The sequence below is a fragment of the Phaenicophaeus curvirostris genome, chromosome Z (assembly GCF_032191515.1).
Source record: "Phaenicophaeus curvirostris isolate KB17595 chromosome Z, BPBGC_Pcur_1.0, whole genome shotgun sequence".
Taxonomy (NCBI): Eukaryota; Metazoa; Chordata; class Aves; order Cuculiformes; family Cuculidae; genus Phaenicophaeus; species Phaenicophaeus curvirostris.
In genome coordinates this window covers 40,368,614-40,395,770 of record NC_091431.1, presented here as the reverse complement: position 1 = coordinate 40,395,770, position 27,157 = coordinate 40,368,614, and the positions used below count along the sequence as shown (strand labels likewise).

Below are 27,157 nucleotides of genomic sequence, written 5' to 3'. Positions count from 1 at the left end.
TTCATACACAATTTTTAAATGATTGTTAACTTGGATGGTTTAGTGTCAAATGAGCGACTTCTTTGCAGATGTAATTTTCAGTTATGAAGTCCAGACAACCAACACGCTTTGCTGTATGTATCACTTAAATGATTTAGGGCAAATGTGCTTACTTTTCCTTGTCCCATTCTGAAGGGTTGATTTTCAGATATCCTCAAGAGAACTATGAGTCATTCCCACTGTCAGAATCTGTACCTCTTTTCTGCCTTCCTATGGGAGCTACTATTGAGTGCTGGGACCCTCAAACCAAATATCCACTCCCGGTGTTCTCAACATTTGTACTAACCTGCTCTTCTGCAGAAAAGGTATGGCTCCACTCTGACTAGTTTTTGCTTTTACTTCAGATGGCTGCTATGGAGATAAATAGGCATTGTTTCTTTTGCATTTGAGAAATTCTGCAAAGTAAGCTGTTAAATACATTCCTTATAAAATGGTATTTCTTAAGCCTTCGCACAAGACAGAAGTAAACCAAAACAGGAAATAGATGGAACAGTATGTGGTGTTTAGTCCCTTGTAAGATGAACCATACACTTAGCAAAACCAAAACTCAGAGTGCATGGATTACCCTGTTCTTTCAAGTAAAGAATTTCTGGGAATGAAAATATAGCCTACCTGTTAAAGAGATGTTCGCTTGCCACGTGTATTAGCAATGTCTAAGTTGTTACAGGTTTCTTGTGGTTACCTTAAAAGCCACTTCTGTGTCAGTTCATGTGATTGACTCAGCAGCTAGCTATATGTGTGAACAGGAAAATAGTTACCATAAAACAGCAGGGTGGGGAAAAGAAAAGTATGTTGTGGGAAACTGATGAGCCTCCAAGACCAGTGATCCTGTTTAATTCACATGAAGTGATAGATTCAGAACACCAGCCATCTGCTGAATCTATATAAAGCCACTAGCACACAGGGCACCAAATGCAGCGTCTGCTGTGCGCAGACAGACTGCAGAATTGTACGTTCACCTGATGAAGCAAAGGAGCTGTTACTTTAGCTTGCAAGCTCCGTGTGTATGAACTGCATGAGGGAATGAATTATTGCAATGTGTAATTAGCTCTCTGTGACTAATAAACAGCAGTTTGGCTCTATTAGTGATAGCAGCTCAACTTCCACTCCGCCTCAATCCCCTATCAGGGAAATTTATGTATGTCTCCACTTCCAAAGAGCAAAAAAAGTCTTTCTTCAGTATATTAATAACCTCTTTTGCAAAGAGGAATGCAATGTCAACCAGTATTTTTCTTGGAGAGATTGTGCACTGTGGTATCCATCTTTCCCACTTCGTCTTTTGCTAAGCTTGCGAGAATAATTTGGTTAATTATGAAATTCTTACAAGTAGAGAAGGAATACTGAAAAAGGTTCATAGCTGTTTAGCTTGATAAAATTAGTGAAGTCAAAGCTAAAATATTTTGTTCATAAGGATTGTTTGTGTATGTTGCGTAAGTGAAAAGTCATTTCACAAGCTACCAGCAAAAGCACTATGGTATGTGTGCAGACACCAAAGACTTGAGAATGCGTTGGAAGTTCTAACCCTCCTGTTAGAACTTCCACTTAACTGTTTTTCCTTCATCTTTTAGGTTTATGGTGCTGCTATTCAGTTTTATGAACCTTATCCCCGGGAGCTGCTAACAGAAAAACAACAGTCGCAGCTGGGTCTCCTGACACCTGTAGAGAGGAAAGTAGTTACTTCCAAGTCCATCAATTCCAACAAATGCATCTGCCTTCTTTCACGCTGGCCTTTCTTTGAAGCATTTCGAAAATTTCTTATGTTCATCTACAAACTCTCTGTCTCTGGACCTCACCCTCTTCCCATTGAAAAGTATGTAAAACGTTTTCAAGTAGTTGTATCAGTTACATGAAGTCACATGATGTATACATCACACTTATTTATCTGGCATCCTCTTACTTGTGTTATGTAGCTTATTTTGTAGTGATAGAAATTATTCCAGCTTCTGTTTGATAGTAGTGGCTATTGCAGCGCCAGGAAAGTGAAGTAGTCTTTGCTGTGGCTTTTCTATTAGAATATGTCAAGCCTGTTTACCTTCTCTTTAACTATGTCAAACACAGAATGTGGCTGACTCAAAAGTTACATGCCAATGTTTGCAGTCACACATTTTAGGTTAGTAAATATAAGCTCAGGAGTTCTGTGCATTAGCAGTGAATATCTCTGTCTGTTTTCAAACACTGCAACTAATGCAAATTTTGTGTGTGTGAAATGTGACGTTACCTTCAAAACTGTATTAGACATCTGGCAGTGAAGCATATGGTTTCTCGTTAGCTAAGCCTCATTAGAAGCTCTGCAGAATGGGGCTAGGCTACCTGAGATTTTAAATTCCTTGTCTAAATGCCAGTGTGTTCTTATCTTTGGTATACATATCTGTAGCTGACAGTATTAATTTTCATGGATGAAATGTGAGTGAATGGAGCTTCTCTGTTTCAGTTTGCATAAGTAAGCTCTTAAACTTATAAAAACTGTAAATAAACCTTAACAGCCTTCCTAAGACGTGGTACCATCATAATCCAAAATGTGATTAAGATTGTTTTCAGTCCCTGATTGGTCCCCAGTGCCTGTTTTCTAATGTCTTGTTGTCTTTTCAGGTACATATCGCATTTTATGCACAATATACCTTTCCCTTCACCACAAAGACCAAGAATTCTCGTGCAGGTAAGCAAAACATTTGCTTCCATTTATTTAGTTGCTATGATGGCAAGATATATTCTTGCTTTTCAAGGTCTGATTTCTTCCTTTTAAACTTTTTACTCAGCTCTGGATATCCATCTGTTGGAATGGAGAGGGGAGGAGGTGAATGGGTTGGCCGCCTCCTTTTTTGATAGAAGCGTGGGCTATCTTAGCAAAGAAAACTGTCTCAGGCTCCAGGTGGTGTGGATCACAGCAGCATCCTACTTAAAATTTTGAAATTTGTGCTGTGTATTGCATTTCATTTTATAAGCAACATTTTAATTGCATCAGTGCGGTTGTTTTTCTGTATTTCTCTCACTTGTCTGCCCATTCCTGTGGGTCAAAGGTTAGTCCCTGGGGCAGTGCCTCTTGTGTGTCTATGTTTAATCACCTAGCAGCAGTTACCTGTTCAATACTGAGTCACAGAGAATTTCCTGTAACTTCTGAGAATTGTTCTAGGGACCAATACAAGCTCTGTTGACTTAGTAAACAGAACTCCCGAAGACTGTCTCTGATTTGTGTATCTTGCATGACATTGTGATTCTGTCTGCCAGGCTGTTAATGGGGCTCTGGATATACATTTATATTGGAATATTATACCACATTGGCTTCGAAGTTGTCTATATCAATTGCATACTGCTTTATGTGTTTCAGCTTTCTGCCCATGATGCGTTAATATTGTCTCAGCCAGTTTCTACACCATTGCCATTAAGGTATTGTTATTAATGCTTTAAATGTATGCCTGTTGAAAACTCCATATAGGAATGAATCCAAACTTTACTGCAGTATTAGTAGATCTTGTAAACAGAAAGCTCAATACCCATTTATAGTATTATACAGAGTTGACTTTTTGACATAGGCCTGTCCCTCGTGGAAGATTGATATCACTAATTTTCCTGAAATAAAGATGAATTGGCAGATTGTTGTAGGAACTCTGAAAAAAAGAATAAGTAGGCTGTGAGGGAAAAAGAAGAGTTTTTAAATATCTTGTATTTTCAGAACCTGTGTAGTAAGCAAATTTCTTTTGTCATTGGCATAGATAGACTGTTCATTACCTTGTTATTTCTCCTTTATACATCCCAGATAGACATATATGTCAAGCAGTTATGTAAAATCAGTCAATGCACAAGCATGCAAGCATTTTGGAAGTTCAGAATTATACCTAAAAAAGGTATTTGTGCTTGAAGGCTGATGCAGTTTCTATGGACACTGCCTGCTGAAGCTCTCTATGATTGTGACATGGGGTTTTGTTGATTTTGTTTGTTTGTTTTCAAGAAAAACAAAAATATTGTCCTCTTCCCCTCATGAAACACTACCATATAATATTCTGTATGCAGAGGAATCCCAGGTTTAATCACATCTATTATTCAGCCTTTTAAGTGACAAATTACAGGCAGCCACCAAATGGCAAAGTACATGTGAGCACTTTTCTAAGGATAGGCTTTACACCCCTGCGCACTTGCAGATGTCATCACAGCTCCTGCATTTTTACAGTTCAAACAAATTAAGTGGAGTCTGTACTGTAGAAACTGAAGGCATGTTGCTATGGATTCATTTTACATTACCGGTGTTAGAATTTGATACTGTCATTCTAAGATCAAATGGATACTCCAGTTTATGATTTTCCTGAGGTAACTCATCACCTGAAACTGTATGAAACATACATAACATTCCTATTCTTTTCCCCTTTCCCACCCACTCCTTAGTGGTGCAAACTTTAGCACTCTGCTCATGAATCTTGGACCGGAAAACTGTGCCACTCTGTTACTATTTGTATTGCTAGAAGGGAAGATCCTCCTCCATTCACTTAGACCAGCTGTGTTGACAGGAGTTGCTGAAGCTGTAGCAGCTGTAAGTATGAAGTGTTCTGCACAGCAATAAGAGAAGTCAGTTCTAACTGTGCGGTTGTTATGAGGCTTTTTTTTTCTTAAGTTAAGTTGATCGATACACCAAAAGATCATTCTTCCCTGCAGTAGTATTTAAAGTGCTCTAGTGTCTCTTGTAACTGTTAGAATGATAAACATTTTTTGCATAGACTGAAAGATGTACGGTAAATACAGGGTCAGAGATGAATTATCTGACTATTACAAGGCTTTTAGCAATTTCATTCCAACTTGATGCATGTAACTTCTTGGCTTTTATTGCACAGGAACTGTTGTCTTGTTTTAATGTATTGATTTAATTTAATTTTTCCTTTAGATGATATTTCCATTTCAGTGGCAATGTCCATATATCCCCCTCTGTCCTTTGTCTCTGGCCACCGTACTCAGTGCACCTGTTCCATTTATTGTTGGAGTTGATTCACGATACTTTGATTTGTATGATCCACCACAGGATATTGTGTGCGTTGACTTAGACACAAATATGGTGTACATGTAAGTTCTATGGAGTTTTTGCATTTATTTCTAGAGAGATTGCTGAAATGCTCAGGAGATAAAGTTATTAAGCACTGTTTTATCCAGTATGATTCGTTTCTTACTGTGCTCTATTCTTTTTCTCATTTCTAATGCTTCACAGCAAATTAAAACTTACTACATCAAGGGTCAATACTTGGCACTACCTATAAAAATGTGATGCAGATGTTGGTATAAATTTAGTAACTATGGTAATGTGTTCTGGTTTGGTTTTCCGCTTGTAGTACTGCTTATTAGGGAAATGGGACAAAAGGTAGAAAAGAGGAGGGAGGGGTTTTTTTTGTGCTGCACCATTTCTCATATTTTTACCTTGAGCTTCCACTTTTGAATTTACTTTAATAGTGTTCAGTGACTGTTCATATGAACATGAGTGCTTCAGGACCCTTTATCAAAGCTTTTGATGGTGTCTTGCACTCAGGCACTTTATGTTATTGTTAATAAATAAATTTTTCTCAAGTTACAAGGGACAAAATTTTGGTGAGATCAGTGAAACAAAATTTGGTGTCTTGACTACATTTGAATCTAAATTATTTCCACTTAATTATTATGTTTTTAATGCTTCTCTTAAACTGAATGTGTTACGTGAAGGTTTTTGTGCCTTCTGGAGGAGAGGCTACTTCAATGTAACTCTTCTGTTTTTCTGTAGTCTGTCTAAAGGAGAATACAAATAACTAAATAAAACAGGCAGTTGTTTCTGGTGTTTAATTTTGTAACTTTATGAGTTACCTTCCTTCTTAAGTTAATTAGATCAGAAATAGAAAGGGGCATCTAAGGAAGTTCAAAATGAGGATGAACATCAGTAAATGAAGTACACATCTTTTCTGTGTGAAACTGTACTTTTACTTCATCTCCTGTCATTTTAACCCCTTACTTTTGTTTTTACTAACTTGAGTTAGAAATAGTCATTTGGTCTTTGGGTTAGTTGAGTGCTTTCTTGATTTTCCTTGTGTCAAAAGGACCCTTTGTCTACTGAAACAAATGTTTCCTTTGCGTTACTGAACTACTTTGTTGTATTAGTAGCATCAAAGGAAGTAGTAAACAATGGAGTATATTGTCGGTTTTTGTATTATTTGAGGTTTTTTTTTTCCTTCTTCACCTAGATCCCCATTAAAAAAAAAGCAAAAAAAAAATGCAAAAAGCATTTTCATCACTGTTTCTCAAAATACTCTGCCACCAAAAGAATAATTACAATAGGAGTTTTGAAAGAAGAATGTGTTGAAGAATCTCAAGGAAGATAACTTTTTTATATGAAGATAATTGCAGTGAAAATTAACTGAATTTTTGTTCGTAAGTTGTTCATAAGTTGAAGACTGGGTTGCAGAAAAGTGAAGGAGAGAGAAACAGGGGCTTTATCAGGGAGATAAGGGTGTCAAGATTCTTTTGGAATGACTGCTAGAAATAGCAAGTATCAGCCTTATCTGGATTGGTTACTGAACTCAAAATCTGCCAGAGGCTGACCTCATATGTGGCACTCAACAGGAAATATTTTCACACCTTTTCTTTAATTGTCACATAAGTCCGTTTCTCATTAAATAGTCAATTTATCTTTTTCTTTTTTTTCTGCCTATTTTATGTGTCTCATTTGTACCACTTATTTTCCTTCCAGAGGAATTTGACATTTGTAACGTTTGACTTACATAAATGTGCATTATAAAACTTCTAGCTTGGAAATGAGGATATTTTTCAATTTTGGAGATGTAAAAGCAAATCTCCATAAAGCACTTTGTGTTGAAGATCATTCAGAATTCAAAAATCTTTTTGTGATGAGGCTTATTTATTTTTTTTAGCTTTGGAAGACTGTGTAGTAGAGAGGAATAACATTTTAAACACAATGTTTTCTAGTACATCAGTCTGTCTGTCTGTCTAGTGTCTTTTTTAGAACAAATTTGCTTCTGTCTTCCTTGTGATACACTGAAGGTGTGTTTACTGCCAAAAAATTCTGAAGGCCTTTTATTTGTTCACATTCTTTTTTTGGATGATTTCAGCTGTCTTTGTGAAGGTAACATTGAATGTTGGTTAAGGAAAGTAGCCTTTTTCAGGCAAAGATTTGAGGATGAGTTTTATTTTTATAAGAGGATTTTTTTTCCTTGCATTTTTGGAAAAGTATCATTTATATTGTTCATAGGCATGCCATAATAGCAGGGAAAAAAATGGGCAAAGTCATCTGTAAGCATGCATTATTTTCTAAAGAAAACAGTTAACTCCTGAAACTTTAGCTTCCTTCTTAAAATAGCTCTGTGTCAATGCCTATTGAGCAGATAATTGTACAAACATCTCATTGATGCAGTGTGCAAAACAAGCAGTAACAGCATCAGATTGGATAGTAATTACTGATTAGTTCTTGTGGCAGTGTTTGCTGTACTTCCTATTACAGCGATTCTCCCTGACCTTCTGCCTTCCAGAAAGAAGCTTAGGAGTTCTGAGGATTTACTCCCTCCTCGCTCTCTCTCTCTCTTTATATCCAGCTGCTTAAACAAGGTCAAGCATTGTATCCATTGTCCTTCTAACAAGGATGAGCATCCTTTTAGATTTCTTTACCCCATTGCTTAATCAACCACATAGTTTTTAAATGGTGAACTGAATTCCTAGTTTTCCTAGTCCCTGCTAGCCTGTGATTGAAGCTGGATCTGAGTTGCCGTAGACATGTTAGAGTGTACCATATGACCGTAAAGCTACAAGACTGGTCTTCCAGCATTTTGCAGTAGCAAGTTCATGTTGTATTCCGTTATTAGTATCAGTAGCAATAGGTCAGGTTTGTGGTTGTATAAACTTTGCATAGTAATCACATACAGATTAGTATGCCTAAATCGTATTACCAAGATTGATAAAAGTTCTGAGAGGGAAATCAGCTAAGTGAAACTTCGGCTAAAAGTTAAACCTTAATGCAGATCCTCCTTATAGACTGGAGAAGACTCTACTTATAACTCATTTTTTACTATTCTGGTTGTAAGGAAATGAAATTCTGAGTTATGTCACTCCCATTTCTTTTATTTTTGAAAATCGGGGATGCTGACACGACTCCTTTTCAAAATAATTTCTTTTTTTTAAGTTACTTCAACTTAGGGCTGTGGAAGCTACTCTTTTCTATATGGTCTATATGGTTATATGGTTTTTTTCCTTTCCCTTTGATTTAGATCAGATGATAAGAAGAGCACCAACTGGAAGCAGTTTCCTAAGAAGCCATGTAAAAGTCTGCTCAGCACCTTGAAGAAACTGCATCCACAGTTGGCAGCCGGTAAAATAGATAAAATAATATAGGAAGGGTTAAGGACAGAAACCAGCTAAAGCAAGGAAATTAGATGTTCAAAAGAAAACTACTAAATTTTCTGATACACACCTACTATACTGTAGTTAGTAGTATAGACTTCCTTCTATCATATATGGTGTAAATTATTTTTTTAGACTTTTTAGATTTTCTTTGCTGTGACTTCTTAAAATTGGAGCTTTTTTTTCCTAGCCCTTACTCATAAATAAAGTATATTTAAACCAATATTCAGCTAGAACACATTTGGATCTCCAACTAAAAAAATATTCACAATTCTGGTAAAAAATAGTAAAGGAAATAGGAATATGAATAAAATATATTCAGTATATCAGCTAATGTGCAGGTACTGCTGAATATCTCAGACAATGACCTTTCTACAAAAGTAATCAAGTAGCTAAATTTTGGCAAAGTATTTTGTCGAAAGGAAAAGAAAAACTGACCATCTTCAGCCTGATTACTTGGATAGTCAAGAGCAGAGTTGTAGCTGACCTAACACTTTTCAGATATTTGTTTCTGACTATAGATGGGTTCTTTAGGAAAAGCAGTTTCAGAGTAAACTGCGTCATTTTGGAGGAGGCAGTGATAGCCTTATAGGTATACATGATATACAAAGCTTGTATGTTTTGGAAACAGAAAAGTACATTAATTAAGAGGTAGGTACGATTGGCTTTTAGGAGTACAAGAGTAAACTTGGAGCGTCATTTGTTTGTTTCTACCCTTTAGTGAACTAAAATGTTAGGATTTTGATTAGAAAAGTAGTTTTAGGCCCTTTCTTTCTACATGTGTGATCTTCAGAATATGGGAAACACGGTCCTTTGTGTTTGTGTTGAAGTATTTTTGAAAGACTGTGTTCAGTTGGGTGTGTGGTAGTAACTGAGATCCTCCTTATTGTTTCATGTCCTGGAGGGCTGGATGAGTTGAAAAAACATGTAACTCTTGAAGTAGCCTGCCTTTTACTTGGGCCAGATCAGCTGAAAAATACACAGTTTTTCTATTGTTGGTCACTTTTAAATATGGAGAAGTAGAAAAAAAGAAAAATCCATCTTCAACGTCTTGCGAAATTTACCCATTTGAATGCCCTGAATTTTAATACAGGATTGTATATGTTTCTCATTGCTAGTTCACAGGAAAACTCAAGAAGGCTCTGCAGTGGAGATGACTCCTATTGAGGCAGATTTCTCCTGGCAAAAGAAGATGATAGAACTTGAGATGGAGATACAGGAAGCTTTTCTGCGTTTCATGGCATCTATTTTGAAGGGTTACAGAACATTCCTCAAGCCAATCACACAGGCGCCTTCAAATAAAGCAACGGCTGCCGATTCCTTGTTTGATCATCAAGGTGAGTGTCAGGCAAACCAGGCGCTGATGCAGTGTTACAACTTTAGGGTTGAGAAGGTGCTTCACTTCAGAAGGTCACCTTTCGGTTGTACAGTTCTTGGCAATATTTAAAATTGCAATTTTATAATTAAACTATACAAAGTTGATTAGAACATGGATATATATGTATGTAGAACTGCAATTTTGCAATAGCTTTTGTGTTAGAAAAGTTCCCTTTCAGTAGCAAGAAGCCCTCCCTGCGTGACACATTCCATAAGGGCAAGCTCTGAAAGAATATTTCTCCATTTGTGCTGAGGAAAAATACCAGCAGCCCAGTAATGAAGAGCAAAGTAATATTCTTGGTATAAATGGGAAAATAATTTATTTGTTTTTTAGTTACTGGATGAGAGCATTGAGAAGAGGTTTTTAATCAGCGATTTGGAAGGTCTTAAATGTTTTCAAGCCCATCACCTCTTACGATAGTATAATATTTATATAATGGTGTTGTAACTGTTATATACTTCTGCTTTTCTAAGAGATCACTACCTCCTTTTTCTTGCACAGTAAGTCAACAAATATAGATTATATGACAGTGATTATTTTTCAAGTACTGTTAAATATGATAAAAGATAATTATTAAAGAAAAAACCTGGTTTAAACTTTTAGACGCAAGTAGTGGTAAGTAGTTATTTTTTTATAAATCTGATGCTTTATGCACTAGCACTTTAAGTCTTTTCTTTTGACACTTTATAAGTTAATTTCTTATGGAACTCGTAACTGGTATTTAGTTGTGTGTTTTGTTTTATAACCAGGATTTTTAAAAAGCAGAGACCGTGCCTATACAAAGTTCTACACACATCTCACCAAAACACAGATATTCAGCCGCTTTATTGAGGAGTGCAGTTTTGTGAGTGACAAGGATACTGGCTTGGCATTTTTTGATGACTGCATAGAAAAGGTAAAAGACATATAGCAATGCTGTTAGATTATATGCTTCTGTTCATTTTCTTTTATTGTCCTGCTTTTCAGATGTAAAGGTAGATACCTTCTGCAGCAAGTGTTTTGAGGGATTTGAATTCTTGGTTGGTAGTGCCAAGTAGTTTTCTTCTTTCATCTTCCTGCTTGGTCATCGTTTTCTGTGTGATACAGGGAACTTTCATTAAAGCCTTATAGGGTATCAATTTAAACTTAAAACAAAAAATATGCCTAGTGCTCCACTTGTGTTCAAAATTTATTTATGTAGATAACGTCCCCTTTCATTGCCTGTATTCTATATGAGAAAGATTGCTATAACCCATTGTTGATTTTTTAAAAAAACTAACTGCTGTGTGGTTCTGGTCTAGTGGATTATTGAGTTTATAGCTGCATCTGTAAAATGCCAAGTTCACAATATAAAAATTAGGAGCTGGGGAATTATATGTATTTTTTTTTTAAGATGTATATGTATGACTCCTTCTGGACAGAACCTTCATTGTCCTACCAAGTTGTTTTATTCAATATTTGATAGGAACGGTTGGACTCGATGATCCAGTGGGTCTCTTCCAACCTGGTTATTCTGTGTGATTCTGTGTGTGAATATTGATTCCAATCAAATTAATGCTTGTAAACAGGCCACAAAAGCATTTAAAAGTTTCGTTGTCTTTGTTTTTCTTTCTGCTGAGTATGGAGTATGCATCAAGAGTATACTCTGTTTAATACTGATAATAATTTGATATTATTGCAGGTTGTTAATGTGTTTCATTCTTAAATTCTCATATTGAAAAAATCTGCATAACAGCAATTTCTTTCAATTAAACTAAATGAAAACACTTTGATAGAATTTTGCATTTTGTAGGTAATGTCAACAGAAAGTATGCCGATTACTGCACTTCCTTAATTTCAGCAAAGAAAGTATTTGGAAAAAGATTAGTTGTTACTACAATAATATGAAAATTTAATGCTTCTTATTTAACTTTTCAGTAAATCAGATGGCTTTAATAGCATTATTTGGAAATTTTTTTTTGTGTTGACCAGAAACTCTATTCTTTTTTCTCTTTTCCCAGCTCTTTCCAGATAAAGGAACAGAAAAAGGAGAGAAGGTATGTTATTCTTCAGCATGTTTGAGGTTATCTGATTGTGAAATAAAAATGGCTGTGGACTTGATATTTGAGTAATTGGAACAAATACAGTTTATTTTATATATTTAATGAAATACAAATAATGTATCTTAACATATGCTTACATTATTAATGTTAAAAAAGACATTTTATTCCAAGGCTAGATTCTGTACTTTAGAGTACAATGTCTGTTTTCAGGTTGATGTAGATTCTGTTGAAGATGCACGGTTGATTGAGCTTGATGAGTCTCAAAAAAGTGAACACACAGTGTTCATAATGCCACCAGAGCCCTCTGCTGATGATGGACAGGAGCGAGTGCCAAAATACAGGTAAACAAGCACATGTAGTGAAACTGGAATGCTTGTGAAGTTTAGCAGGGCACGTGTTCTGTCTTGGTGCAAGACTTTCTTTAATATAATGTTCAGAATAATCTTAAAGATACAAAGTGCCTGGATTCTGGTGAGTTTCTGAACATCTAGAAATCAGTATTTGATGGCGTGTGCATTTTGGGTTTAAGTTTTCAGTAACTTCCTGTACTTTTCTACATGTGTTCAGTGTCTTCCCGTTTTCAGATGTTTATGTGTATATTGCAGTAATAGCAGTGTACTTTGTTTCACAGTGGGAATGACAGGGGGTGGGTAATGGATCTGTCCATTACTATTGATCAGCAGCTGATAAACCGAAAGAGCAAAACACACACTGAACTTTTCTGAGTTCTTTCATTGAGTATTTTTCAGCCATGTGCAGGAAATGTGGAGTTTCAGGCACTCTGGGCAGGATTTTTTTTTTCTCCTGTCTCTCTTGAAGGTCACAAAGGTTCTGTTTCCAACTCTTGTCCTTGTTAATGGTCATCTCTGCTTCCTTGACCTTCAGGGTATGGATGGTAGTCTGGTTCTTGTTTCCACTGCCTATGGAGATTTAATGTCCAAGGCATCTTCTTGTGATACCTTTGTGAATAAAAGGAGCTTGCTATCTTTCATTTTCTTTTTATTGTGTCCTTCCTCTCCCCACCTCCAGTCCCCAGTTTATTCTGCCATTTGTCAGTTCTTTGCACGCAAGTTGTCTTTGTATGGCTTTCCTGCTATCAGCAGGTATGTGAAAAGCTTTTATTTTCTTTCTTTTTTTTTTCCCCCCTCCCAATCATCTATGTAGCTATAAAAGCTTCCCACGACTAGATTTCAAGCTCTTTGACAGGCCACAGGAGCTCAAGCTCTCATTCAGCAGACACCCAGTTGGAAGCAGCATTTCAAATAGTCCGGCACTCATGGCAAAGAGGACAAAACAGGTCGGATGAGTCTTACTGTATGTGTTACCATTGAAAAATATGAATTTTTTTGGTAAAATTGCCACTACCTGTTTATGCTAGAAGTTAATGTTGTTAGAGGTATGGTCTTTGTAACTATTGAAAATCAATAATTGCAAAAGAAAGAAACAGAGAGCAACAATAAACAAATTAGCATCTGAGATTACCGTTTATTTTTAAACCCATTTTTTAAGCTTTAGACTGTCATATAAAACAAAAGGAAATTAAAATTAATACTTGAATGGGGAACAAAAAAAAAAGAGGATTAACCTGATGCTAGTTTTTGCCTGCAGAGAGCATTAATAAGAGAGTGTTAAGAAGGGAGCTTCAGTTGAATATTTGTCCTGTATTATTAAATTCTTGCTTTTAAGGAGCTAGTGTCTGAATTACTAATGACTTCTAGATTCAAAATGTTACATCTTTCGTCTGCTTTTTTGTTTGTTTCATCCTAACAGGAGATAAAAACAGCCCATAAACTAGCCAAGAAGTGTTATGTAAGCCCCCCACAGTGGGCTAAGTGTCTCTTCAGTCATAGCTACAGCCTATGGTTTATTTGTCTGCCAGCCTACATCAGAGTTGCACATCCCAAGGCCAAAGCACTTCAGCAGGCATATGATGTTCTAATTAAAATGAGGAAAACTGATGTGGAACCACTAGATGAGGCAAGTGCAAATAAGCAAACATCACCATTAACATGATAGAGAAGACAAAGTGCAAATATTGTGTTTCACCACCTCCGCCAGATTAAGCATACTTGCCTGTTTTAAAGCCACTTTAAATTGGTCTTCAAGACTGCTCGACTAGGGCAGCTGGAGATTAATTTTCTTTTTCATTACTAGTATAGTAATGGGTCAAGTACTCCAACTTAGTGTTGCTGGTCTTCTCCCAGACTTGTTCAAGAAGGAAGTTCTTGAATATCCCTATCTTTTAAATGAACTTTGAATGAATGCTTTGCAGCCTTACTGAAGTGAAGGGAAAATGGGTTCACCGTACCATTCTTTTAGTGGTATCCGCAAGCAGCAAGTTACCCTGCTTTTTTCGTGGGTGTTTCCTTCCCTCCTTTGTTTGGCAAGCAGAAGGGCTGAGTGGAAAGAAGTTCAGCATTTGCAACAATGTAACTGCTGATGTTATGTCAGCCTACGTGATTTCCTGCTAATTTTTGCTCCCTCTTGTGGTTGTTGAGTGTTATGTACTGAGTAGCTTGGCTTTCTGTTTTTACATGTGTAAAAGTTGGAAATCAGCAAAGAGCTTAAGCACTTGCGAAATCCTTGTTATCAGTCCATTTATGCATTTTTCTATCTTGTCAGGTCTGCTACAGAGTTGTAATGCAGCTCTGTGGACTGTGGGGTCAGCCTGTTCAGGCGGTGAGAGTCCTCTTTGAGATGAAAAATGCTGGAATACAGCCAAATGCCATCACCTATGGTTATTACAATAAGGTAAGAGAAGTTTTGATGAGGACTATTAGACCCATGTCTCTCTTGCGCTTGTCACTCCTCTTGTCCCGTAGCACATTTTGAAGATTGTGTCTTATGGCTCTTCACTCAGATTTGCTTTTTGTGTTGGGCAGGTAATATTTTCAGACATTCTTACAGTTCACTGGATCTACAGTGTTTACACTGTTAAATTTATATTTCTGCGTTGTTTGGCTAACAGAAATTCAATTGAAATACACATTTGTAGTGTTTCTATTCCAAGTTTTGGAACCTGTCTAGTGTTTTCATGTCAAAGCTATCTGTTCGTAGGTGTATCCTTGGCAGGATCCAAGATGGATGAAGGCTCAGATTAGGCTAGTTGAAGTAGCTTCCCATCTTTTCTTTGCTTCCAAGTTCCTATAATGTGTTGATGAAATGTCTTGTTAAAGTAAAATATGTAAAGGTGTGAGAGAGAGGTGCTAGTATGGTCTTTTGTTGCTATGGAGGTACATAAGTAAAAACAAACCCACTTTGTTCACTTAAAGAAATCTTGATCCATTGTCCACTGTTACTCAGCTATTTTATCCAAAACTGTGAGAAAAAGAGAGCAGCTCACTAAAACTCTAATATTTGCCCTTCTTCACATAACTCACAGGAAATGCCCTTTTTTTAGTATGGAAAGAAAAGCTTGTCTCTGTACTAAGTTTCATAGTGTAACTTTCATATTGTTTTTGTTATTGTATTTTCTCTTTCTGTAGGCAGTTTTAGAGTCTCCTTGGCCAAGCAGTAACCGCAGTGGCATATTCCTGTGGACAAAGGTACGAAATGTAATTCGTGGCACAGCACAATTTAGACAGTGCTTAAAGAAGTCAACGCAGAGCCCACGAGTACCTGTGATATCAGGTAATAAGTTAGTTGAAGTGGATTTATTTCTGCTGAACAAGAAAGTCCTGAGGGACTTCAGCTAACATTGTGGCCTTTACAAGTGGAATATCTTTCCTTAAGTGTATAAAAACTGATGAATTCCAACGATGCTTGAAATGGTTATAGAATGTATTTTGCACACTGAAAAATTAACCATCTGGATTCTGTTGCTCGAATTTCATATTCTTATTTTAAATGTGCAAGCAAAAGTACTTACTGGTGTCTGAAGAGGTTTGTTTAAAAATCTGTGAAGTTAAATCCTGTCTTGCTAACCAGTTCTTATTTTCGTGTCTTTAGCTGTGCGGAGTACCACAGGTGGAAGTGATGGGGACATGGTGAGCCATGGTAGCGTGGATAGTTCTAATGATGCTAACCGTGGGGAGCACACTCTCTTCGTCAGTGACTTAGTCAGGCTTGATTCCATTGATAATCACTCTAGCACAGGTACTAGATTCTGCTGGGTTTCACTACTAACAGTCCCCCCAAAAGCTAAATTTTCTAGTATCCTGTTGATTTCCCCTTCACCACCACCACTTTATCCACTTGAGGCTGTAGAGAATGAAGAATGAAATTAAACTATGTAAAAAGAAATACACTGTTCTTGAATATTATGCCTTTATAGCAGATCATACTGTTTCTTTAGTTTAGAGTGTACCAGAGTAGAAATACTATAATGTTAAAATATCTTGCTGTGGTCTCATGAACCTTGCTTTTTGTGCTAATCTTCAGAAAAGATATGAAGTCCCTGACATGATTCTGTTTAATTTTTGTAAATTGTCTTTTATTCATAGTAGTTAGAGTTTGTGAGTTATTGTTTGGTGTTTATTCATAGCAGTATATAGTGTGAGTTAAACTTTCCTCTGAAATGAAGGAAAGGAGGGAAAGCTGCTGAGCTGATTAGAAGCTAACACTTTAAAATTTTGCTCCTTAATTGTCGTTCAGAAAGGCCTAGAGAGCATTCCTGGAATTATTATGTTATGTTTGGTTATAATAAATTATGCTTTTAAAGGCCATATTCAGGTTTCCTAATAGTTGTTGCTAAACTGGGAAATAAATATAAAAATTGTGAGAATTTTGTCATACAGTCTGTATAAACTTGGGAATGGAAAAATGGGTGATCAGCTGGAGAAAAGCTCTACCTTAAACATAGTGTGCACATTCTTCCAGAAAAACTGGAGTAATAAGAATGCACAGAATGTTAATTGCTTGAGATGGCAAGGCAAAATTCATAGTTCTTCATATTCACTTTAGTGCTGATTACATCTTACCTCTGCACAGTCTCAACTAAACTTCCTCTTTGTGTGTACTTCAAAACATACTATACAGGTGGTTCTTGTATAATCTTTGTGGTTTTAATATCGTGAGCCTTTCTGTAAAGAGAACTTTGAGTCTAATTCCTGTGCTTCATCCAATGTGCCTGCCTAGATTACTGAACTTTTCTTCTCTTTGCTCTTTGTTGCTCTGCTTTCTGCTCTTTGCTGTCTCTTGGGTGCCGCATTTGTCCTTGGCTATCACGGTGTGGGGTGCAGACTTATATGGTGTGAAGCCTTGCATGCACATGTGCATTATTTCTACCCTTGAATGTTACTTCTGCAGGTAATTCACTGATTTATTGATAGGTTTTTTCACTTTCATGGAAAGAAGGGATACTACCATCATTGAAATGATGATAGAAAATAAGAACCAAAAAATTTTAGAACTTGTATTTCTATATGAAAAGGTTTTTAATACAGTAGCCAAATACAATAACTGATGGCTGTTCAAACTTGAAATTTAATAATTTTTTATGTGTTTGCTCTCTGTTGCTAAAATAAACAGCAGTAACGTGTATTGCAGATAAATTATGTCTGTCATGCAGGTTTTATGGAGCTTCCTAATAACTTTCACACTCAGTAAATTACTTACACTTTGATATTTTTAAATCCTGTCAGTTATTCTGATAGGTACTCTAAGGCTTCTGAATAATCCTGTTTAACATGTTGCAATGGAATATGTCCCACATAGTATTTTTGCATATGCAGCAGGACTTAAGATAAAAATAACAAACAAAAGAGAGTCTTTCTGAGTTGTTTCCTATGGCAGACTTTTTGGACTACTGTAAATTTTTTTTTTTTGGACTACTAATTTTTTTATTTTATGAATGAGTTATGGCTGTCAAGTTTAACTGGTATCATGAAGGAACAGGCTTTTCAAAACATTGATTTTTACTTTTTTCTATTACATTCTAAACTTTACACTATAGCACCAAGATGTAGCACAGTTTATGGTACAGTTGTTTTCAAAGATGTATTAATTGTTAGAAGCTTGCTTAGTTACTGTTGTGCTTGTCTAAATTTCTTCTGTAGATGCACCTGAGAACTTAACTTGCCCAGTAAAAAAAATATTTCATGGTAATGAGAAAGGAAAGGAATGAAAGGAGATCCAGTGTGTTAAAAGTAATTAGTCACCATAGTGTTCCTGGGGAAATAACTTGTATTAAATATAATCATTAGAAAAGTAAATTTGGATTGTGTAGCCTAATTATCTGCAGTAACCATCACCAAGTGTATCTGTACATAGATTAGGCAATTTCATAATCCTACTATGAACTTTTCTGGTGAAACAAAATGTAAAACAAATTAATTTCTGTTCTTTCATTTTCTAATTGAAAAACACCAGTAGGAAGGTAAAAACAATCTAAGGCATGTTGTTGTATTCCTTCAAACAGGTGACCAGTTAGACCAGGGCTACAGATCCAAGGATGGACTTTTAAGAGATGGGGATAGTCTTCATGCAACTGAAACACAAGTAGAGAAAGATATTTCTTCTACAGCTGAAGGCCTAATAGCAGGTTAAGTATGCATTGATGAAGACTGTTGGTGATAGGTTAGCTTCATGCATTAGACTACTATAGGTACTCAATGTATTAGATTCATAACGTTGCTAAGGTCAAAATATGACTATGTGAAATCTGGAGGACTACTTCTGTGCCCTAGGTAGTAGCAATGGAATTCATATAGGAAGAAATAGCCTTTTAGTAGACTAATTTAATCCAAATGGTAAAATTGGACAAGTTGTGAGGGAAATTCATTTGTGTATTTGGGAATTTGACCATTTTTTCAACTGTACCCATTGAATTAATAAAAGGTACTATTTTTTCCTACAAACTCTTCCCAGCCATGGAAAATACGGTTATCTGCATCAATCCAGATTTTGTGCTTAGTTTTTCTGTATTTTGTCTTTATCGTTACTGAATCTGTTTCATATCTGTGTTACTGTTATAGATTCTTACTGTGAGTTAGGGCTTCTAAAGCTGTCATTATACAAATAACCCTACGTGAAAATCTGAGAACTGCTTTTCCTGCTTTACTTTAAGTTAGTTGAAGTAATGCTAATGTAGGAAATTGGCATATAGGCATATACTTCATGTGAACATCAAGCACTCTCTGCGTAATACTATCTACTGTCGTCTCTGTGGATATGCTCAATACTGAGTAGGACCGATCCTTTAGGTTGTAATTGTGTAAGGGAACAGTATTTGAGTTTGTATTTTCTATAACAAGTGCAAATGAAATTATTTTATTAAATTAACTATAAAGTTCTTGTTCTCTTTCTTGTAGAGATTTGTACTGAGAAATCTGATGAAAAGCAACAGCTGAATATAGAAACTCATAATCCAACAGACTTACCTTCTTGGGGTAACAGTATTGTGAAAGTTCCATCTGGCATCTTTGATAGTAGTGGAAGGAGAAGCAGTGGTGGTAAGTCACTGGGTGAAACAGAGCTTACAAAAGTCCTTATCTTGTGCTGTAGCATTTTACAATCTTTTTCATGCTATGAAAAGAAATTTAACATTCTGTTTGAGGTGGAGATACTTTTGCTTTCCACCATTATCCTTTGCATTATCCTGCAAAGGATAAAAGGGACCCATGGATTCTAACTTCAAAAATCACTGTTCAGGAAGTAGTGATCAAGATTTTCCATCACACATTGAGACTATTTCAGTAGTATACTAGAAACGTAAGAGAATTAGGGTCTCTAGTCTTGGTTTTGTCACCTAAGCCTTGCTGATCTTGGACGAGTCTCTACTCCTGTGGCTTATATTGCCATTGTACAAAATTTATTTACATATCAGGAACTTTAGGATGAGGAGTAGTTATCGATATATAAAAGCTAAATCTTGAGGTTCTTTTCTCTGCCTTCATGCCTGTTCTTGACCAAGGCAACGTCAGCCTGCGTGAGTGTAGGTTGATAGCAAAGAACTGGGTGTCAGGCAACAAATTAACCAGAACCTTTGTGACAGTGATGAGAGCTGATGACTTACTGATGTTTTGGCCTACCTAAAACAGCTTTCTAGGCAATAAATATTCCAAGTTCCTTCAAGAAAATGGGAAAATTTGTAAGATTAGTTTATATCTTTCACATGCTAAAATTAATTAGCTTTTTCTAAATATGCTTGTGTCATAACTGAAGTAATGCTTCTCTGTTGCGCAGACACAGATGATAGGGTAATTTATTTTTTTTTTCAAAACCAGAATGACCTGCAGAGTTTGATGTATAGATCTATGAGTATAGCTCAGAAAAAAAAAAAATAGAGCAATCTCTGCTTATATTTGTACTATCCTTTAGTTCATGGATGTAGTATGTATTGTCTACTGAGCCTTGGCATAGTGAAGGGAGGTAGAAGCTGTAAAAGACTTTGATGTCAAAGGCTCAAGTGACCTGTAGGTGACTTTTGATCTGCAGGATGCCTTTGCAGCTAGTAAAGTAACTTATTAATAGTAGTGTAACTTCTTAACGGATATCCTGAGGTTGTGGTGCTCCCAGTAAGGAGATGAGATTTCACATCATTTTGGGAATTAAACACTTTTGGTGGTTATAGATACCATATTAATGCTTTTTCTCTTTTAGAAACTGGTTCTAGCCCACTGTTCATAACTCAGGATTCAGTTGAAGATGTAGTCTTTGGTGATGTTTCTCCAAAGAAAATGAGTGAAAAAGGACAGAAGAGGCAGAAACTGTTTTCAGAGAGAAGCTGCAGCTTCAGCAGTGAAAGCAGAGCAGGAATGCTGCTAAAAAAAGGCAGCTTGGACCTACATTCTAAAGAAATGGCCATAATGATGGGAGCAGATGCCAAGATCTTAACAGCAGCTTTATCTGGGGCCGAAACTTCACCCTGTTGTACCAATAAGTCCCACAGCTTTGAAACTACTGTTGACCAGCAGGTTTCTGGCATAAGTGGCACTTGGAGTTGTGTGACTGAGAGTAGTTGGGAATTGGAGCATAGGTCTTCACCAGTGCTGGAAGAACCTGGAGAAGGGCAGGAACATCTTGAGAATGGAAGAAATGAAAACATGACCACAGTGGAAGAAGTGAACCTTGAACAGTCAGCTGAGTCCAAAAACCTGAAACCAGAATCCAAAGATGCAACTACTAAAAGGAATAGCTTTTATGGAGTGGTTAAGCCCGTTGAAAGGGAAGATGTTGAAGTAGGCTTGGACCCCTTATCTCTGCTAGCTACTGACAGCGTGCAACCAAGGCATCCAGAACCTGAGGAAAAGTTGGTGTCGCCAGTTGCAGCACGTAATTTGGCAGATGAAATAGAGAGCTATATGAATCTGAAGAATCCCTTGGGTTGTAAGTTTCCCAGTATGGAACTTCACGAGCCAAATAGGGAAGCAGAAGCCTCTGGTATATTTGGTCATTCCCAAGAAAGAAGGTCAAGTCTGCCTTTGGATCCTGTCCTGCCACCATCTGACTCTTACGAAAATCGGAGAAGTCCTTCTGTCTCCAGATCCAAAACATTCACTGGACGACAAAAGCAACAAACCCATCCACGAGTTCAAAAGGAACGGTCTTTATCTTTGACAGGACTCGGTCGCTCTTCTCCACATGGCTCATTAGGATCTGTTGTAACAACTTTATCCAATCTGAAGTTAGACAACATACTGTCTGGACCAAAAATGGATGTTCTGAAATCAGGCATGAAGCAGGCTGCCAATGTGGCCAGTAAGATGTGGGGAGTTGTAACTTCAGCATATAGTTACTCAGATGATGAGGCAAGTGTTTTTCAGTATGAAAAATTTGGGGAGGCAAGGTTAGAGGGGTAAATTCTCTGTCCAAAAGATTGCTTCACAAGATGATGTTTTTTATGAAGTATTAACTTTTACTAGCTAACAAAAATTATAATGTATGTATGATGGAGTTCTCCTCTGTCATTAAAAAAATACATTTCAGACAAAAGCAAATTAATTGGTGTTGATACAGTAAACTTCAACATCTTGTTCCCAGCATTCCCTTACTATTTATTTATTTAACTTTTTATTTCTATTTAAAGAAACTGCATCAAAAACCCCTAGTAAGACCAAAAATTATATCATCTTAAGTGATGTCATACTTCCTGTCTTATTTTAAAAAAATAAGAAAAGATTGTGGAAACAAATAACAAACCTAAGAAATCAAGTTGGTGAGGATTAAAGTTGAAAGTGGCAGATGACAACATGAGATCTAGTAAATTATTTCATCTGGAATTTGGGAATTTGGGAACCAAATGTTACAATTCTTGTGTGACCACACTTGATTAACAGAGTCTTTTTCAGACTAAAACATTTCAGAGTATAATGACACGAATGAAAGAGGAAATGGAGGGATGATTCATTATAACTTCCTCCTTTCCATATACATCTTGTTATTGTCCCTCCAAACATAGTTTTGTCTCTTAGAAAGGTCTCTGCTTGATTCAGTTAACCCTTCAATCTGGTGTTTGACTTTAAGCATCTCTCGTGTCCCCTCTTCAGACTGTTAGGAGAGCTTCTTGTTTCCTTTCCCGAATTCTCCCTCCTATCTCCAGCCTCCATAAAAGGTGGGAAAGGGGAAAATAGCTGTCTAGCTTCATTTCTACATGGAACAAATTTACCTGGTGTTAAGTTTGAATTTAAATAGAATTCTTTCTGTGAAACACAAAAACCTTTATTTTGTGTAATATCTACCAAGTCACAATTTGTTTGTCATTTTCCTGTTTCACCTGTATTAAAGAAGTTTCTATCCTTGTTTCATTGTCACTCAGTTTGATCCTCAGCTGAGTATTTTCACTGCTTTTCATTTTCCCCATATTCTTACGATTTGTCCAATATCCACCTTTTCTGGGGTTGCATGGATTTGTCTTACATCTAATAGATTTTTTACATCAGGATTTCGTCTTAAGGTACTAATTTATTTATTAGTTGGTTTTTTTTTTATTAAAGGAAGAAAACAACCGCCCAGACTTCCACTTCCCTGCTGGTTTTGAAGATAATATTTTAGGAGATAATACGTCACCAAGAACTGGAGTCCCAGGGCTAATTACCAATGAGCTTGCACAAAGCACTACTAGTCTTGGCAGTAGTAGTAGCAGTGGAGATACAGGAAGACAGCATTACAGTGCAGGTGAGATTACTGCCCCAAAATTATAAATGAATTGTTTATAATATAACAAACAGGGGAAACTGTTGTGCGTGAAATTATTCAGAACAGTGGAAGCTATAGTAATCTGAAATTATTTCAAGACTTTAAGGTAACTTCACAAATGACACTAAGCTGGGGGGAAAAGTCAATCTCCTTAAGGGTAGAGAGGCTCTACAGAGGGATATGAACAGGCTGGATCAATGGGCTAAGGCCAACAGGATGAGGTTTCACAAGGCCAAGTGACAAGGTCTGCACTTGGGACATGACAACCCCAGTTCCTTCAGCTGCTCCTCATAAGACTTGTTCTCAAGCCCCTTCACCAGCTTTGAGCTTGTAGCAAGGTGGGTGTGTCACTCTTCTCCTGAGTGATAGGCGATAGGGTGAGAGGGAATGGCCTCATGTTGTGCCAGGGAGGATCAGATTAGATGTTAGGACAGTAGCATTAAATTTCCAGAGGGCAGACTTTGAACTCTTCAGAAGGCTGGTTGGCAAAGTCTCATGGGAGACAGTACTTAAGGGCAAGGGAGCCCATGAGGGCTGGGAGCTCTTCAAAAAGGAAATCCTAGCAGCTCAGGAGAAAGCCATCCCCATGTTCTGGAAAAAAAGCCGGCAGGGGAGAAAACCAGCTTGGTTGAACAGATCTTGAGTGATATCAAGACGAAGAGAAAAGTTTATGGGCTCTGGAAGAGGGGACAGGCCTCTTGGGTGGACTACAGGAGGGAAGTGAGATTGTGTAGAGAAAAAATCAGAAGGGCTAAGGCTCAGCTAGAAATCAGATTGGCAAAGTCTGTGAAAGATAACAAAAAATCCTTCTTTAAATGTATAAATAATAAGAGGAGGACGAGGGAGACCATGCAGTCCCTATTGGACGCAGGAGGAACAACAGTGACAGGGGATGAGGAAAAGGCTGAGGTACTTAATGCCTTCTTTGCCTCAGTCTTTAATTGTAAAGAAAGTTGTTCTGTCTGTGTACAAACCCAGGAGCTAGAGGAGCAAAGTGAGGCTCCCATGATCCAAGAGGAGGTGGTCAGAGCCTTGCTAGCCCAGCTAGACACCCACAAGTCTATGGGGCCGGATGAGATTCATCCAAGGGTATTGAAGGAGCTGGTGGATGTGCTGGCCAAACCCCTTTCCATCATCTTCCAACAGTCCTGGAAGACTGGGGAAGTCCCAGTGGACTGTAGGCTGGCTGATGTTGTGCCCATCTACAAGAAGGGTCACAGGGAGGATCCAAGGAACTACAGGCCTGTCAGTCTGACCTCAGTGCCAGGGAAAGTCATGGAGCAGGTGATCTTGAGTGCTATCATGAAGCACATGCAAGAGAACCGGGTGATCAGGCCCAGTCAACACGGGTTCACAAAAGGCAGGTCTTGCCAAACTAACCTGATCGCCTTCTATGACAAAGTGACTCGGCTGCTGGATGAGGGAAGGGCTGTGGATGTGGTCTTCCTGGACTTGAGTAAAGTCTTTGACAGAGTTTCTGACATCATTCTGCTTCGGAAACTGTCAGCCTCTGGCCTGGACAGGTGCACGCTCTCCTGGGTGGAAAACTGGTGGGATGGCCGGGCCCAGAGAGTGGTGGGAAATGGTGTTAAATCCAGCTGGAGTCCAGTGATAAGTGGGGTTCCCCAGGGCTCAGTGCTGGGTCCAGCCCTGTCCAATGTCTTTATCAATGACCTGGATGAAGGCATTGAGTGCACCCTTAGCAAGTTTGCAGATGACACTAAGCTGGGTGGAAGTGTCGATCTGCTGGAGGGCAGGGAGGCTCTGCAAAGGGGTCTGAACAGGCTGGACCACTGGGCAGAGTCCAATGGGATGAGGTTTAACAAGGCCAAATGCCGGGTCCTGCACTTAGGGCACAACAACCCTGTGCAGTGCTACAGACTAGGAGAAGTCTGGCTGGAAAGCTGCCTGGAGGAGAGGGACCTGGGGGTGTTGGTTGACAGCCGACTGAACATGAGCCAGCAGTGTGCCCAGGTGGCCAAGAAGGCCAGTGGCATCTTGGCTTGTATCAGAAACGATGTGACTAGCAGGTCCAGGGAGGTTATTCTCCCACTGTGCTCTGCACTGGTGAGACTGCTCCTTGAATATTGTGTTCAGTTCTGGGCCCCTCACCACAAGAAGGATGTTGAGGCTCTGGAGCGAGTCCAGAGAGGAGCAATGAAGCTGGTGAAGGGGCTAGAGAGCAGGCCTTATGAGGAATGGCTGAGAGAGCTGGGGTTGTTTAGCCTGGAGAAGAGGAGGCTGAGGGGGGACCTCATTGCTCTCTATAACTACCTGAAAGGAGGTTGTAGAGAGGAGGGTGATGGCCTCTTCTCCCAAGCAGCGGGGGATAGGACAAGGGGGAATGGCCTCAAGCTCCACCAAGGGAGATTTAGGCTGGACATTAGGAAAAGAAATTTCATGGAAAGGGTCATTGGGCACTGGAACAGGCTGCCCAGGGAGGTGGTTGATTCACCTTCCCTGGAGGTGTTTAAGGCACGGGTGGACGAGGTGCTAAGGGGCATGGTTTAGTGTTTGATAGGAATGTTTGGACTCAATGATCTGGTGGGTCTCTTCCAACCTGGTTATTTTATGATTCTATGATTAGGAAAAAATTCTTTACTGCAAGTGTTATCAGGCACTGGGACTGGCTGCCCAGGTAGGTGACTGAGTCGCCATCACTGGACATATTTAAAAGATACGTAGATTAAGTGCTTAGGGGTATGATATAGTTGCGGATAGGCACAGTTTGACTCTACGATCTCCAATTTCTTTTCCGTCCTAGCGATTCTATGATACTAAGTGCAAACAAATTTCTACTTCCCTTCTATACTGTTCTGTAGTAGCAAATAGCTACTGCCTTTCCCTGAATGCATATAAACTTGACACAAAATACATTAATTTAAATATTTCCTCTGTGTATATGATAGGGAGATTCCTAACTAGTGACAGCAAGGAACACCTGCTCATTCATGTAAAGTCAATACCGTGTTCTTTTGGATAAAGCTTGTAACACTAAAATCCAGCCCTACTAAAGAAAGATTATTTCTTTTGCTGCAGTGTTAGCCAGAGAAAACTTAAGCACAGTAATGGCATCGGGTATCATATGTCTAGCCTGGTACTATCCTTTTGTTTGCTACTAACATATGCATGTGTCATTCAAGAAATCTTGAACAATTTTTAGAGCATATGTATTAAGCAGTCCCACTGCTGTTTGGCTTTCTTTATTTCATTTTCAAGTTTTATTCACTGATGCATTTTCTTTACCACTCTGTGATAGAGAATAATAACTTTGAGATGTTAATCACAAAAATTGTATTTGCCTACATTGTAATTATAATATCAGTGATGTTACAGACCTAAACATATCTTCAGAGATCTTCTGGTACAATTTTCTGTCTTGTTCAAACAGAAGTTGTTTTCTGTAGTAATGGATGAATTACTCTTTCCTTCAATACAAGAACCGAATGACTCTTTCTGTACAGGTGAAGTTTCATTCACAAGAAGTATGAAAGTTATAGATTCTGAGAAGTCTGAGCAAAGCTCTTCACATAATACTAGTTTATCCAGCATTTTCCAGAACTATGCAATGGAGGTAAGATTAATAGACTCATAGATGCAAGATATAGTTATTCAATATACTTTTATTACCCGCTAAGTTGGACTGTGATTGGATTTTTCAAAACAATGTTTTTTAATGTTTCTGCTCCAGAGTTGTTCAATACTTTTAGCCCAGGTGTGATAGTAGCTTTAAAAAAGAAAAGTGTGTTAAATACTTTTATATATCTCTCTGTGTATGACAGAAGAGACAGTCGAGGGAAAGGTCACAACTTGAAATGAGACAGAAATTAGAGAGAAGGCAATTTATTATTTTTTGTTACTGTTTTTCCCTGTGTGAAAATAATGTGTTGTTACTTTGTTAGTAAGTAATTGAAGCAGGTTGACCTCAGCCAGCTGCTCAGGTCTCACCCAGGCACTTGCTTACTCTTGCCTTATTCGGATAGTAGAGAGAATCAGGAGGGCAGAAACAAGAATAAAAGCTTGAAGGTCAAGGTAAAGACAGTTTATTAAGTGAGAAGAGGAAAAAAAAAAAAGAAAAAGAGGAAGGGAGGTAAGAAACCCCCAAATGATGCAAAGGCACTATGACACCCCAAGCAACAGCTGCCTTGGAAAAACTCCGTCACACACCACCAGCTTTATGGCTGAGCTTGATGTTGTATAGTATGGAGTGTAGTATGATGCTGGAGTCAGCTGTCCTGGCTGTGTCCTCTCCTAACCTCTTGTTCATCCCTAGCCACAGAGTGAGTAAGGA

General features: G+C 37.9%; 1 protein-coding gene across 3 annotated transcripts in view; it reads left to right on the top strand.

Moving 5' to 3' along the window:
• DENND4C (DENN domain containing 4C) overlaps positions 1-27,157 on the top strand; it is a 71,549-nt gene that overhangs the window by 29,040 nt on the left and 15,352 nt on the right. Inside the window, exons 5-25 of one of the 3 annotated variants that reach the window (XM_069881188.1) lie at positions 175-344; positions 1,608-1,849; positions 2,629-2,695; positions 3,365-3,423; positions 4,417-4,561; positions 4,910-5,085; positions 8,259-8,359; positions 9,510-9,728; positions 10,519-10,664; positions 11,749-11,784; positions 12,001-12,131; positions 12,955-13,087; positions 13,561-13,767; positions 14,413-14,541; positions 15,276-15,420; positions 15,739-15,786; positions 18,149-18,271; positions 19,041-19,181; positions 20,332-21,483; positions 22,669-22,845; positions 26,331-26,440. In XM_069881188.1, the coding sequence (XP_069737289.1) occupies positions 175-344; positions 1,608-1,849; positions 2,629-2,695; positions 3,365-3,423; positions 4,417-4,561; positions 4,910-5,085; positions 8,259-8,359; positions 9,510-9,728; positions 10,519-10,664; positions 11,749-11,784; positions 12,001-12,131; positions 12,955-13,087; positions 13,561-13,767; positions 14,413-14,541; positions 15,276-15,420; positions 15,739-15,786; positions 18,149-18,271; positions 19,041-19,181; positions 20,332-21,483; positions 22,669-22,845; positions 26,331-26,440 (3,857 nt within the window). Of the gene's footprint in view, positions 1-174; positions 345-1,607; positions 1,850-2,628; positions 2,696-3,364; positions 3,424-4,416; positions 4,562-4,909; positions 5,086-8,258; positions 8,360-9,509; positions 9,729-10,518; positions 10,665-11,748; positions 11,785-12,000; positions 12,132-12,954; positions 13,088-13,560; positions 13,768-14,412; positions 14,542-15,275; positions 15,421-15,738; positions 15,886-18,148; positions 18,272-19,040; positions 19,182-20,331; positions 21,484-22,668; positions 22,846-26,330; positions 26,441-27,157 lie in introns of all 3 variants that reach the window. The other 2 variants (XM_069881187.1, XM_069881189.1) reach the window with 2 other exon arrangements.